The sequence below is a fragment of the Brachypodium distachyon genome, chromosome 2, assembly GCF_000005505.3.
Source record: "Brachypodium distachyon strain Bd21 chromosome 2, Brachypodium_distachyon_v3.0, whole genome shotgun sequence".
NCBI lineage: Eukaryota > Viridiplantae > Streptophyta > Magnoliopsida > Poales > Poaceae > Brachypodium > Brachypodium distachyon.
The window spans coordinates 33,860,597-33,875,253 of record NC_016132.3 but is presented as its reverse complement, the minus strand read 5'-3'; the positions used below and the strand labels follow the sequence as shown (position 1 = coordinate 33,875,253).

General features: G+C 45.0%; 2 protein-coding genes across 9 annotated transcripts; both read left to right on the top strand.

Moving 5' to 3' along the window:
- The first annotated feature begins 3,296 nt into the window (after positions 1 to 3,296).
- LOC100841527 (pre-mRNA splicing factor SR-like 1) lies at positions 3,297 to 7,210 on the top strand. Of its 6 annotated transcripts, none has more exons than XR_002963380.1 (6): positions 3,297 to 3,564; positions 4,261 to 4,579; positions 4,868 to 4,923; positions 5,017 to 5,093; positions 5,553 to 5,624; positions 5,919 to 5,961. XR_002963380.1 is itself a non-coding variant. In XM_010233353.3 (6 exons), exons 2-5 carry the CDS (start codon positions 4,292 to 4,294, stop codon positions 5,949 to 5,951), a joined length of 474 nt encoding a protein of 157 aa, XP_010231655.1. In that variant the 5' UTR covers positions 3,298 to 3,564; positions 4,261 to 4,291; the 3' UTR covers positions 5,952 to 5,955; positions 6,180 to 6,314. The 6 variants fall into 6 exon arrangements, 3 of the variants coding, with proteins under 3 accessions (XP_010231655.1, XP_014755239.1, XP_003568813.1); XR_002963379.1 differs by lacking the exon at positions 5,919 to 5,961 and adding an exon at positions 6,180 to 6,250 and having other exon boundaries at positions 3,298 to 3,564; XM_010233353.3 differs by lacking the exon at positions 4,868 to 4,923 and adding an exon at positions 6,180 to 6,314 and having other exon boundaries at positions 3,298 to 3,564; positions 5,013 to 5,093; positions 5,919 to 5,955.
- Positions 7,211 to 8,094: 884 nt separating this feature from the next.
- On the top strand, positions 8,095 to 12,811 carry LOC100841221 (E3 ubiquitin-protein ligase At1g63170). Of its 3 annotated transcripts, XM_024459293.1 has the most exons (8): positions 8,095 to 8,254; positions 8,357 to 8,498; positions 8,568 to 8,635; positions 9,753 to 9,833; positions 10,319 to 11,092; positions 11,484 to 11,609; positions 11,693 to 11,966; positions 12,059 to 12,811. In XM_024459293.1, exons 5-8 carry the CDS (start codon positions 10,461 to 10,463, stop codon positions 12,284 to 12,286), a joined length of 1,260 nt encoding a protein of 419 aa, XP_024315061.1. In that variant the 5' UTR covers positions 8,095 to 8,254; positions 8,357 to 8,498; positions 8,568 to 8,635; positions 9,753 to 9,833; positions 10,319 to 10,460; the 3' UTR covers positions 12,287 to 12,811. The 3 variants fall into 3 exon arrangements, with proteins under 3 accessions (XP_024315061.1, XP_010231652.1, XP_003568812.1); XM_010233350.3 differs by lacking the exon at positions 9,753 to 9,833 and having other exon boundaries at positions 8,581 to 8,635; XM_003568764.4 differs by lacking the exon at positions 9,753 to 9,833.
- The last annotated feature ends 1,846 nt before the right edge of the window (positions 12,812 to 14,657 follow it).

Genomic DNA, 14,657 nt, shown 5'->3' with positions numbered 1-14,657 from the left:
CAGATCAGCAAAGGCGTGCCAAGCAGCTCGACCAAGGGTGCCCGACGGCCTCCTGCTCCTGGACCTCGGGCAGGCGCCAACCTCGTCGTCTCCTCCCCGCGCGCCGCCGAGGCCATCCTGCGCGCGCACGACCATGCCTTCGCCCTGCGTCCGCGGTCGCCGACGTCCTCTTCTGCAGCGACGCCTCCGACGTCGCGCTCGCCGTGCTCGTCCCCTACGACGAGCACCCCGCACCTGCTCAGCCCATGCCTGCGGGCCTCCATCAAATCCCCCGGAGAGGCGCCTTGCAGTCACCGGCGCAGGAGCAGGCGGCGGATCCACGGCAGGACGAGACCGACTGCGAGCCCGCCGGTGGGTCGCTGGCAGCACGAACTTGGACCCGGGAAGCTGTTCTTGGTTAAAGATGCGGGCTTAATGGGCTATCGGGCCGGGTTTTTCCGAGGTGGCCTCCTGCATGTGGGCCATGCCTGAGAAAAAAACTATTAAATGGTTTAAAATCGTTTTTTTGCTTGCTGCAACGTTTTTTCCGACAAATTAGCAAAAGTGAGGACTACGTGAGAAAATTGCCTCAAAAACTGTTTTTCGTGAAATTTACTCTTTATTTTGAGACGAGGGATTACTATTAATAGAGCAATTCTTGAAGTAAAAAACGTGATTTTTTTTTTATTTTCCATTGTGAGAAGGAGAGAGCAAACGGGATGAGGAATTAAGCCCAATTGTTCTTTTAGTATTTCCCAACATGACAACACGATTTCTGTCCATTTTGAATTGGTAAAGGACCCTAGATACAGGGTTCATCTACTTGCCCACTTGCAAATAAACGCAAATATATGTGTCTCCATTGGCACTGTCCTACCGCAAACTTTTTTTTTGTTTCTTGTCTCTCGACTTCGTACCTAATTATAAATTAGGCTACTTGTGGATCAGTTAGAATGTTCCATTCCTGGCTTCAGAGTTGGATTAACATTTTGGATATTATATCCGATGGGTCGTCGGATTAATATTTTATAATTAAGTTTATTTTGAGCACATCATTAGCAATTCACCAATCAACACATTTTTTTTAGAACAGAACGATCAACAAATTTAAGAACCTTGCTGTAAAAAAAAGGGTAAGAATCTAACCCCTAACGGCCTAATACAACATCTCAGCCCAATACAACATCCCAACCCAATGGCCACAACTGAAAGTAACCTTAGAGCAACTCTAGCAGATACCGAATACAGTGCTGAATTAGCAAATAACTGTCACTTTTCGGTTTTGGGTGCCAAAAACGAGCAGAACAGAAACCGAATATGGTACCGAATCGACAAAAAAAGTTTGGATCAACCGAATACACCCTCCCAAATTCCTACATCTCCAGTGCCAAAAGCAAACCGAAACAGGTAACCGAACTGCTGAGAAATCTTCGTCTTCTTCCGATGCGTGTCCCTGATCTAGCCAGCGAGCCACCACGCCCAATCCCGGCCCCCGGCTTGCACGACCTCCCCAGGCCACCCCCCACCCCCGCGCCCGACACCGGCCAGATGTCCTGGCCCATTCCTGGCCGGAATTGGGGCCGTCAAGCCATCTTCACGAGCTCTGGTGGATGCCGCTGAGGTCATAGTCGTCGCTCTGGAGTCTGGACCTCGCCACTGGCCGCCCCCGACCTCGTCCCTGGCCGCCCCGACCTCACTCCTGGCCGCTTCCATCGTCCCTGGCCGCCCCCGACCGCGCCCGTCCAAAACTCCATCTGGCAAATTATTTCCCTGAATTGGCTTGTTGATTGACGAGGATTAAATCTCAGGCTTTAATTTAAGGAAAAACTGTTTAGAATTTGAAAATTGGACGGAGATTTAATGAGGGAGGAGGAAGATGAACAGGAGCTGCGTTGGGCTGGGCTAGATGGAGATGGGCCAGATGTAGAGATTCGGTTTTACGGATTAGGAATTCGGTATCTGGTCCACGCGTGTCAAATTGAAACCGAAAAACACGAGATCGGTTGATTGAATACGCATTTTTTCGGGTCAAAAAATTCGGTAACCGCTAGAGTTGCTCTTAGGGGTGAAGTCTGAAGTTGCTGCCGAACTTCGTCTAACCTCTATCTCTTGCGCAATTGGTGTCTCTCTCTTTTTCTATCTCCTCAGTTTTCTCTCTCTCTCTCTCACACACACACACACAACGACGGGCTCCATCACCAAGTCATGGTCGGCAAGGAGCCGCTGCAGCGGGGGTGGGGGTGAAGCTGCCGGGCAGGCACCGCACGGGGGTTGCTGGGGCGAGATGGAGGAGGAACAACCGGTGATGAGCAGGGGGCCGACGGGCGACTGCGAGATGCTGGAGGGACAGCCGGCGAGGCAGAGCATTGGAGCACGTGTGCACTTGCCCCGCGGAGGAAGACCGCGAGAGTTGATTTTGCCTGATGGGTACCCGGTCGCGAGTCGGGACGGGTTACGTCGGGTACGGTCACATGTATGAGTTTAGAGCAACTCTAGCAGTTACCGAACCCGAACGATCCGAACTAACCGAGTTCGGATCAATTGAATTTTGGAATTCAGTACCATCCTAGTTTCGGCAGAATAGATATCGAATACAAAAATCGAAAAACAGAAAAGTTTGAAATTTCGCGAGAAGTTCATAAATAGGGGGCTCCCTGGCTATCTCCACCGACGAATCGGAGGAGGGCGGAGCCAGTCACTCGCGGGCTTGGGGCGGACGCCGCTCGAGCTCCCCTCCCTGGCGGCGGAATAGCTGAAGCGGCGGTCCCCAACCACTCCCCGACGGGCGCTGCATTGGGGCCACCTCACCCACATGCGGGCCTCTCCCTGGCGGCGCCGGACTTCTTCCTCGGCCGCCGCAATGGTGACCCGGCCGCCGCTAGGGTCGCCGCGGATGCTAGGACCGACGGCCAGACGTGCGCGGCGAGCGGCGGAGGAGATCGGGGGCCGCATTTTTCCTACGAAGCTCGCCAGAAATGGAGTTGGTGGCGGTGGCTGTGGCGGAGGAGGGGGTGTGGATTGCGGTCGAGGAGAGTTAGGAGAACAAACCGAAAAGCCCCTCCGAACCCTACATATACTGCGCGGAAGCGAGGCGATTTGGTGACCCGAATTAGATTTTCGGTAAACGGGCTCGATTCGATATCTAGTCCGGCCTATTTTTCGGTCCAAAACTGAAAACCGAGTTCGGTTCGCTCGGGTTCGGCTCTTACGCCCACGGGCACGTTGATGGGCCGGCGACGGGTATGGTGACGGGTTGGGCCTGGACATGTGCAGAGCCCGAAACACGGCTTCCGAAAGCCCAATAAATCATGGATTCTTTCCAACTTTTCAGAGCGTACGCGGCTCTCCCACCTCCCCAAATTCCCCGCCGCCCTTCCCTGTGTCCAGCGACCTCCCCGCTACCGCCGAATCCCAACCATCTGAACAGCGGCGGCTTACGCCGACAAGAGCTCGACAAGAGCGAAGTCTCAATCGTCCGGAGTTCGCTCGCTTTGGAGTCTCCGCGAGCCGGCCGCAGTATTGGAAGCCGAGGGGGTCCTAGGGTTAGCGCGCATCCAGCTTGCGAGTATCTCTCCCTTTCTCCGAGTATGTAGATTCACTTCGCCTATTGCTAGTTATGTAGATCCATCTCACCGATTACTAGCTTCTACGCTCTTATTTACTGTTGCGCTTGAAATTGTCGAGATGTCCCGTGGACAGTCACTCCTCGGAAAAAAAGGAAGAAATAAATTGTATGCGGTAACGATTGCATTTCTGATGAATCCTTTGTGGTTAGTGGTAAAATCTACAGGTAAAGTAGTTCTACTCTTTTTCGAATTGACGTGATACAACATACAAAGGGATACGGTATTGCATTGATCTGAAATGGCAAGGTATTGGAGGGAGGGATTAAGTAGTTGGGGAAATCTATAGGCTAGGTACATGGTGAAATGGGTCACAAGTCATTTGGACATCTTGTGCAAGGTAAAAATGCGAGCTGTTAGGATTTAGTTTAAAAACTTATTCCCTAGCTGCAACTATGTATGATTATCATTATTGATACATTGATAACAATTAATAATAGGCAGGGAATTTTTCAGCCATTTGAGGTGGAGACTGCTTCGCACTTGATTAATGATTGTTTCTGAGGAGGCAAAAAATGTCTAGAAATCGCCCTATAGTTCTAGCTGAACCTAGTCAATTTTCTTTGTAGTTTGGAAGCAGATTTATTTATGTTCTACTTTTCTACTTGTGCTACATAAACTTTGAGGGCTTTGAGCTAAGAGGAATACCCTCTTGCAGTTCTGTGGTTCAGACTTGTGCTCGCTGAAATATGGAGATACAGACTTCAGGCAAGCCAATTAATATGCTGATGGAGAAGGTTCTTTGTATGAACATTCTCTCTTCCGATTACTTCAAGGAGCTCTACAGGATGAAGACCTATCATGAGGTCATTGATGAGATCTACAACCAAGTTGATCATGTGGAGCCTTGGATGACAGGCAATTGCAGGGGGCCCTCCACTGCGTTTTGTCTCCTCTACAAGTTCTTCACAATGAAGCTAACCGTGAAACAGATGCATGGTTTGTTGAAGCATCCTGACTCTCCGTACATTAGAGCTGTAAGTTGCTTTGCCTTGAGTTACTTTTGACGGATTCCACAATTCATTGTGTCGTGTCTATTTGTTAGATGTGGACTTAATGCATGCACCAGGTTGTGTATCAAGTTATACTAGAACCGGATAATAGCAGGTTTTGCAGTAACACATTGGTGTTAATCCTAAGCAACCAGCTCTTTCATAGTTCTTTCAATTCATTAGTGCATAATGTTATTTACATTTTGGTTATAGCCACTAACAGTCCAATGACTTGCCTCCTTGGATGGCCTTGTGTCTCAATTTTGGTCCTAGGACACGTGGATGACAAAGTTTGCAAGCAGTAGTGTACCAGTCTGTGCATTGGATTTGTGAGCATTTTTTATTTATTTTGTCTCTATTTATCCTGTCAGGTAATCAGTTGGTTTCTAGTAAATGACCAATTGGTGTTTTATTGCAGATAGGATTCTTGTATCTTCGATATGTTGCGGATCCGAAGGTTCTATGGACATGGTATGAGCCTTACTTGAAGGATGATGAGGTATCACTATTTTTGATTAGTTGTTTATTTATTTCACATTCTTTTGTGCCTTTGCCGTTTATATGTGTACTTTCATAACTGGAATATCTGTTTAGTTTCCTAATTTTATGATTTATGGACTTCTTCTAAGAGAAGAAAAGCTATTAGAGCATGTAACATGACCTGCAAGTAGCTTGATCAAGAAAGGTATGCAAAATGGCAGATCAGGACATTGTGATATACAAACCACAGAATACTACTCCCTCCGTCCCATACTAAGTGACTTTCTATTACATGTATCTAGACACTTTCTAGGCATAGATACATGGCAAATTTGAGTCACTTAATATGGGACGGGGGGAGTACAAGTTAATCATTCAGAAGAAAATACATTCAGTCCATAAATTTCATCAAATTAATGAGCTCATCAGCAAGGATAGGAACCGATTCAGCCATCTAATTTACTTATTTTTTATGCAGGAATTCTCTCCTGGATCTAATGGTCACATGACAACCATGGGTGTATATGTGCGTGATCTTATACTTGGGCAGGTCTGCATCTTGAGTTCTTTATGCTTTGTTAATAAATAAAACAAGTGCACTGTTTGTCTGATAAATTTGTTGTATTAGTGTTTCATGTAAATGAACAGCACTATTGCTAGGATAATTGTGTCAATGTTCCTTTCTTTAGTGGCCTACTTTTTCTTTGATTCTCATCTGAATTCTTTTTTGTACTACATGGGTTTACTTGTCCATGTTATGGTTGGCTTCAGAAAAGTTTAGCTCATTTTTCGTTCTAATGCTTGTGATATTTCTTAATCCTACTTTTATTGTTTGTATGTTCAGAAACTATGCCAACTAACTGGACAATTTTCTTAGTCAGGCAAGTCATGGTTCCACAACATTGCCTGTTCATAGTTTATACTTCCCCTTCTTATTTCCGCATAGCAGTATATCATTCTTAAGTTGTCAATTTAAGGCTTCATTCGTGATGATCCTCAATTACCATATCATATTTGGATTGACTTGTCTCACCTTATTTACTTTATTCTGCTTGACAGTAAGCTTATATTGACCAACGTGCTGCTTTGTTTTTTCATGCCACAGTACTACTTTGATAGTATCCTTCCAAGAGTTCCTGTTCCAGTAATCCGTCAAGTAACAACCAACCTTGAGAAGATGAAGCTGCCGACTAAGCTTTCTGGGGTGACTGGAGAATCCCGTCACGTATCAGAAGATACTGCCCGTCGGCCCCCTTCTGTAAAAGCTTCTCTGTCAGTTTCGTTTGGACAGCGTGCTCCACACCGAGCTTCCACTAGGGATTCATCCCCAGTTCGGCGAACAATCACCCAAGATGACTATCGAAGATCATCCTCACCATTTTGTCGTAGTGGAAGCCGGGAAGGTCCTTATGATGATCGTTCGAGCCGTGACCGAGAAACTGACAGGTCAAGCCGTGACCGAGGAACTGACAGGTCAAGCCGTGACCGAGGAACTGACAGGTCAAGCCGTGAAAAGGATTATGATAGCGACATCAGAGATTATCGCCATCATGACCGTGATAGCAGGGATCGTGACTATCACAGGTCCAGGCATTCAGAAGAAAGAAGAGATTACCGAAGGGAACATGACAATAGCAGATACAGACGCTACAGCCATAGGAGCAGAAGCCGTAGTCGCAGCAGGAGCCGGAGCAGGAATGAGCATGGGTCAAGCCTGTTTGGGGATAAGAACAAAGAGAAAGCTGGGGCTGCCTCGAGCAATCTAGCAAAGCTGAAGGATCTGTATGGTGATGTAACCGAGAAGAAGGGCGATTGTGATGCCAAACGTCTTCACCATGATTCTTGCGCAGAGGAGGTTATCAAGCTGGGTGGTCCCAGATGGAAATAAATTTGAACATGCAATTCTGCAATTTCCCCATTCACGGTGATCTTGGTACACCATTTGATCTGCCAGCATATACATTCGCGAGGTCCATGGTCAAAGCTTTGTAAGCACTTGGTACTGAATGTCTGTTTCGTACATTTCCCTGGACTTTGAAATCATTTTGTCGTTAACACAACGTAGTTGTATTGAGTTTAATGTCTGCCTTGCCAACGTGATGACGCCTGATGTTAATGCAAAATGAAGTTGGTTTACATATGCCTTGGCAGCAACGCAGGAATCAGGCCTCCCATATGCGTAAGATCAATCTTTGCTGCTGCACCAAAACACAGGGCGCTCATATTTGCTGGTTCCTGCCATATGTCCAAAACGCCTATACGCCTGTTGCGCCAGCGTGTTACAACGTTTTCTTTATGACATTATAGTGCGCTAATCGTTGTCACGGAAAGTCAGGAATATCTTAACCCAGGAGAACATCTCCGGGAACTTTAAAACATAGAGATAGACTGATAGAGTTCGAGTATACATTTTGTACTCTGTCCAAAACACAACTCATATAATTTTTTTTCATTTGTCTCATAACACACCTCATTTTTCTTTTGGTATCCGCACCCAGCCAATAACTACTCACATCCATTTAATCACATCCATTTAATATCAATCCAATATGAGTGGTCGGACACTAGAAATGAGAGCTGGCTTGGTCCAAATGCACAAAAAAATACACAAATCTATATGAGTTGGGAACGGAGGGAGTAATTAGGAACAAGATAGACCGACCAAACTAATCCTACATTACCGCATGCACGCTGCTGACGGAATCACCGACCCAACTAATCCACTACCGTGATCCCATCCGCTGTCCTGCGTCAAACACCAAACTTCCCTACGGACATATCAGAAACAGCCACGTCTCTTCCATCTTCCAGGCTTCCAGCCTAAAGCCAGATCATTGTTCTCAAAACAAAAAGAATTCCTATACAAGCGGCCACAAGAGATCCTCGCACCCGTCCCGGCAGCCCGTGCGATCCTAGACGCCCATCGAGCACCAACGGCCGCGATTGAAACGGCCCACCGTTCTTCCGCCGCCCATGCGTGCCAAAAGATTCCCAGAAAATAAAGAACAATAAAGTTTCAGAAAAAAGAAAAAGAAGAAAATCTCAGCCAAAATGAGGGTTTATTTACTCTTTTTCTCCCCAAATATCCCCAAGCATACGTCGCCACTCCCGTTGGAGACCGGAGAAGAGAGGAGGAGGAAGAAATCGAGTCGGAGTTTTGGACCTCCCCATCCCCATTTGGTATATTCCATCTTCTTCTTCTTCTTCTTCTTCTTCTTCCCCGGTAGCTGGATCCCTCCGTTCTCCTCTTCGTTGAACTAACGGCGTTTGCCTTGTTCCAAGGGTTTGGTACTTGTTCCTTTCCCCTCCGGCGCAATCTTGCCGTCCGAGCTCGCCCAGCAATTTTTCTTTGGATTTCTTTAGTGCGAACCTCGCTGGATGGACGCTTGAGGGCCAGGCATTGATTTGATTTTAAGTGGTCCAGGTATGTGTCTGGCCTGGTTCCACAGCTTGCTTACCCCCTGTTTCTCTCATGGATTCTTGAATCTTTCAGGCGATTGGAGCAGCAGTTGCTGCTAGCCGTCGTTGGCGGACGGTTCCTGGGACGTGAAATTTCTTGAGGTATGCGGCGTTCCTGGTTCTGCTTGTTGTGGTATATGCTCATGGATTGATCTTTTAATGAGCCTGATCATTAGGTAGTCTCTGGCTAACTGATGGAGGAAATGTGTGGTGAAATTGGTAGAAGTTAGTTTAGTGTTTATTAGTTCTAGGCCTATATGGAAGAAGAATAGAACAGCTTAGTACTTTGTTACCTAAAACATCAAACTTCAATGATTCATAATTGGTGTTTGGATAGTCTTTTTAGATGAATAGCGTGTCAGAAGGTGCCTCTGCCATGAATATACCGAATGTGGAAAAACTTTTGGTTAGGTTTGAGGGGTGTTGTTGTCCGTTATAAGTTTTTTGTCCAAGATGAACTCACCGTGCTTATTTTAACGACGTTCTTCATCAATTATCTACCAAATGCACAGGCCGATGATAGACTAACCCATGTATCTTGATTCTGTAGTTTCTTTACATGTTAGTTAAATGATTTCTTGGATTTGATTCGCTCACTAATTAAACTCGGTAGATAGAGATCAGTCTGATGTTGGTAGTATTAGTATGCTATCATGAGAACCTTCATGTTTTTGTTATTTTTTGTCTTGTGACAAATCCTGTGTATTGTTTTATTTTATAAATGATCATGTTATGCTCAAATGGCGAATGAAATGATTTGCACATAACTGCTGTCAGTAAAGTAAGCATTCCATTTTAAGCTACCATTTATGTTTGGTTATTTACTAAAATCCCCTTTTGGATGAGAAGGGTGAATGGTTTCAAAGATATAAATTAGTGGACATGTCTGGTTAGATTTCATGTGTATTTGGTCGAATTTGACATATCTTAACCAAGGGGTGTTCATGTATGGGTTGAAGTCAACCTGGCCAAAACTGTCTACGCAGTGCTAATTCTTATTTCTTCATTGAACATGATCTCAGCCATAGTGCTATATAATTTTTTTGTTCAACTGGTTTTGAGCAATCCTTTATTAACCAAATGTGTTACATGGGCTCACAGCGCATATGTAGGTCTGGATAAGCTTGTCTTATTGGTTAGCTGCTTCATTTGTCGTCGAATTAGCGCAATATTTTTTTGTCCAGACAGGTTTTCAAACTTGGTCTCTGTCCGTTTCCAGATTTGAGCATGAAATTGAAACTGCAGTGGGAATTGTATATGCATGTATTGGTGACCCCACAGAAGAAGATATTCTGCAATGGTTAGATGTGATGTTTCTAAGCAGATCATGCATACTAACTCTGATGCTAGTGCTCACATCTGTACACGTACTTGCATGCCATCATGTTTACAAACAAATTAAGCCCTTCTATTGAATCCCATTGGAAGTTTGTATGATTGGATATAATCCTCTGAGCCTTTTTTTTCAGAGAAGCATGTTGGGTCTTTATTACTAGACTGGTTATTCATTCCCGCTTATCTGACGAGTGACAAAGGGACAACTATGCATGTCAGCCAAACTGCTAACATGAATGACCAGTTTATTCTCCCTTATACTTGTCATATGGTGGCTGTAGACAACAATAACCGGAGACATAAAATTGCACATTTAATTCCTTGTTAGTTTTAAGTTGAGTGGAACATGAGACGTGTATTACCCTTTTTTTGAATGTTGTATACAGCCTTCAAACCTCCGTACTTTAAGAGTTATTTAAATAGCTAATTGGTGTATTCATTTTCTTTCAGGTCTGGTGGTGTAGGAAAAACGAAATCGAAGTACCTTGCCTTGGATTAAGTGCATTTTCACATAGGGAACTTCATTTATCGAAGATCAGGCAGCTGTATTTCTAGGAAGTGCAACGCTGGTTTCCTATGCAATCTTCTGCGGATGGCTGCTCCTCCTGTTGAATCAGAAACAGGCAGTCCAACAGATAATCACCCTTTACTGATGGACCACCTGGAAAATACTTCTCATCGCGAGATTGCAATTGACAGCCCAAGGGATGACGACGCTTCTTCATCAACATCTAGTCGGGATAATAACAGTGGATTGGATCGACTGCCTCGTAACTCAGAAAATTTGCAGGAAACAACTACTCCATCTAACTCTCAGAATGCTCCTCTAGCAAGAAGAGGTGATAATCGTGTCCGTCGTCAGCAAAGTCCTTTGAATTCTAGTTGCTGGATTTCAGTTGAGCTTATTGTAACAGTTAGCCAGATTATAGCGGCTATCTCTGTTCTATCATTATCAAGGAATGAACATCCACATGCTCCATTGTTTGAGTGGGTCATTGGTTACACAGTAGGTTGTATTGCTACTCTTCCTCTTCTTTACTGGCGCTATATCCATCGCAACCGCCTGACCACTGGGCAAGAATCAGCAAGTCAGAACTTCCCACCGAACAGCATCCCTGAGGCCAATTCTTTCACAGAAAGTTCAGCCTCTCGTATATCTGAAGCTGGCCATGTAACTGGCACAAATGGAGTCTCACAAAACAACACCATCACCAGAAATCCAAGGTACTCCGTCCGATCCATATTACTTGTCGAAATATTACATGTACCCTAGACGCTTTTTACATAGATACATCCATATTTGGGCAACTTTGAGACAAGTCATATGGGTCGGAGGGATTAACATAGTCTTCAGTCTGCTCTTACGAAATTTATATGCCTGCTGTCTGCACATGTCCAGTGTTTATGTCTGCATGACATGCCGGCAAATTGCATTAAACCTCTATTTGTCACATTTCTGTGCTAATGTGAGAAAAATCTGATCACTGCAATATATGAGAAACTTTACTGTTCTGGGCATTAGAGTCTGAAGTATTCTTAACATTTTTTTGGCTAACTCTTTTGGAGTCCAGACTCTGATCTATTTACTGAGTTGCACTCTGAATATTTGTTATAGGGTCCAAGCTTATGCTGATCACTTCAGGATGGCCCTGGACTGTTTTTTCGCTGTGTGGTTTGTTGTGGGGAATGTGTGGATATTTGGTGGACATTCTTCTTCTCATGACGCACCTAACTTGTACAGGTAGGACGCTAGCTTTCTGTGCTGTATTATCTTTGGAACTCAACTCGTTTATATGTTTCATCAGTGTAATAGCTTTTTTCCAGGTTGTGTATAGCCTTCCTCACATTCAGCTGCATTGGCTATGCTATGCCTTTCATTCTCTGCGCATTGATATGCTGTTGTCTACCCTGCATAATCTCCTTAATGAGCTTTCGTGAAGATCTAAACCAAAACAAAGGTGCTACTGCAGAAGCAATCAATGCCCTGAGGACATACAAGTTCAAATTGAAGAAGGCTCGTAATGGTGAGGGCAGTGAAGGTGGTGGGATCCTGGCTGCTGGAACAGACAAGGAGCGTATTGTTTCTGCTGAGGATGCTGTGAGTTTTTCTTCCCACACTCCTATATACTTGGCAACTCTATTAACTGTTGCTCTTAACTTAGAACCTGAGGCTCATCCTTTCATCTGCAGGTTTGCTGCATCTGCTTGGCAAGGTACGTGAACAATGATGATCTCCGAGAGCTTCCTTGCACACACTTCTTCCACAAAGAATGCGTAGATAAATGGCTCAAGATAAATGCCCTGTGCCCCCTCTGCAAAGCTGAGATAGATGGTGGTTCGACAAGTTCTTCAGCCCTTGGCTTTGGGCGTCGCCACAGTGACAACAGGGTAGTAAACGACATTGAATCGCAAGTATAACTCTGCCTTCCCCAACGACAGCACAACCTGCTCCCAACGCTTCTAAGAGCAATTTGTAAATTATAAAGTGAGATAGATGACAAAATGTATGGGCTGCTATGCTATCCAACAATTTCTTCTCTTTCTCATTGAAAATTTATGTTCTGAAGATGGTGATGCTGATTTCTGGTTAACTGGACAAGAACTGCTGCCCTGTGCTAGCTATACTTTACTAGGCTGGTGAAAAATGGAAATACTGGCTGCAAGGACTCGTCGCAGGCGTGCGTGCCTTGGAGATGGACATAGTTTGCTTACCCCAATGCTACTTGCTACTGCATTTCGCTTCTCAGATTCAGAAACCTTCTCAAGAGTAGGTTGATCTTTTTTATTATTCAGCAGGTTACTTCACTACATTATCGATGTTGCTATATGCTATGCCAGATTGCTTTTACTATTTCTTTGAGAGGGAGATGGTAACATAATCGACGGCAGCAACCATGAATGTTGTACACATACATATTTTCTACTCCCTCTGATTTATATTAATTGTCTCAAATTTGTCCAAATATGGATGCATATACGTCTAAAAAACATCTAGATATAATGTAATATTTCGACAATTAATATGGATCGGAACGAGTACTATGTCTTATGCAGACTTGGTAGTGCTTGCGAAAATAGCAGCTAAGAGAAGATGGCCGATCATTTCCTGAAACTACTGCTTGTGTTGCTGCCCTTGCTGGTTCTACGGTGATTGCTGATAACTCAGAATTTCTTCCAAAAACAAAAAAAAGATACTTGACTCAAATTCTTGACTTAAATTTGCTAAAATATGGATGCATCTATTTTTAAAAAACGTCTAGATACATGTAACATTTTAACAATAATTTAGAATCGGAGGGAGATGGAGTAGCCCAGAATTTCTAGGGTGTCGCAAGGCCTGCCGGAGTGCTGCAGTGCTGCGCCGGTTGGGAGAAGGCGAGGTACCAGGACTTCATAAGTACCAGAGTCAAGAAGACGCTGGGGGTATTGTTCTTAATTCGTCCATGTCCTTCAAAAATGATAGTAATGAAACCGGAGTGAAATTTGAGTCAGAAGTGAAACGGCAATGAAATGTGGCATTGTAGCGAAACATGTCCGGAATCTAAGTAAAACCTAACTAAATATGAAATTATTGTGAAACAGGAGTGAAATCAGAGTGGAACCCCCAATGAAATAAAGATCCATAGCAAAATGTGATGGAGGATATTTTGCTTTGCTTTGCTTTGAGATCCTTTCGATTGGTCGTTAATCTAAGGAGAGGCCTTAATTGCATAGAATTTCATCTTTTTATTTGCTTGTTTCTTGTCACCATAAAAACGTGCAACTAAATAATCGGTTCAATGACATAGTATTGACCATGAGTCCATGATGCCCTGGCAACAGCAAGCTGTAGTGGGACGAGTAGTTAGGCAACAGAATCCGGTCATCCGATTCTAGCTAAGCTCAGACGATCTGGTGTCCACGAATTACGAGTGGCCGATTGGGATGAACGAATCATTGGACGACAGCTACCTGATGAGAGCAGCAATCAGCAAGCAGAGACGGATATGCATTGCTGCCTTGGCAAGAACAGAACATCTGTCTCCCTGAGACTGTTCACATGTGGGATCAATAAGCCACACACTTCAACACACGCTGAAAGGAAATCTAAGATAGCGCTACGACCTACTGTATCTCTGGTGTTTAAAAGAGAGACTTGTCAAACTTAAAAACACAAGATATATACTCCACTGTAGTACTATCGTATATATGGGTTCGATCGGCCAGCAAGAAACGAATCACCATGAATATCAGACATGAGTAGGACTCTCATCCTCGGTAGCTTCCAGGAAGGCCGAAACGCAGACAGCACAGCTCACAGCAAGCAGGGCGTGCCCCTCCTTTGGCCTGCATTGCCTCCGTGCTGCCAACCGATGAACTGGAGTGCAATCCACTCGGGTAAGTCCTCTAGAAGAAATGAAACGCGACTGGTCAGAGACTCACAGAGCAACTACTACTACTACAACTCGGATGGTTTGGCACCGTGCTTGCAGCCAGGAGCAGCAGGAAAACGTGGGCGTATGTGTGTGTGTGTGTAAATTAAGCACGTGTACGTGGTCCCGGATCTAAGTTAACCAAGGGCGGCAGACAAATTAAGCAAGGACGAGACGACGACCAGGGGTCGAAAAAGAGAACGTGGTCTGCCGGCCGGAAGACGCGCCGCAGAGCGCCTCTCCTCTTCGCCCCCACACGGCTGGCTATCCCGGCGATCTCCTGCCACGTACACGCACGTACGACGATGTCCGTTATCCGGTACCGAGTCATCGTCGCGTGGGCGCGGCGCGATGGGGGTTTAATTTTGGGCCTAGCT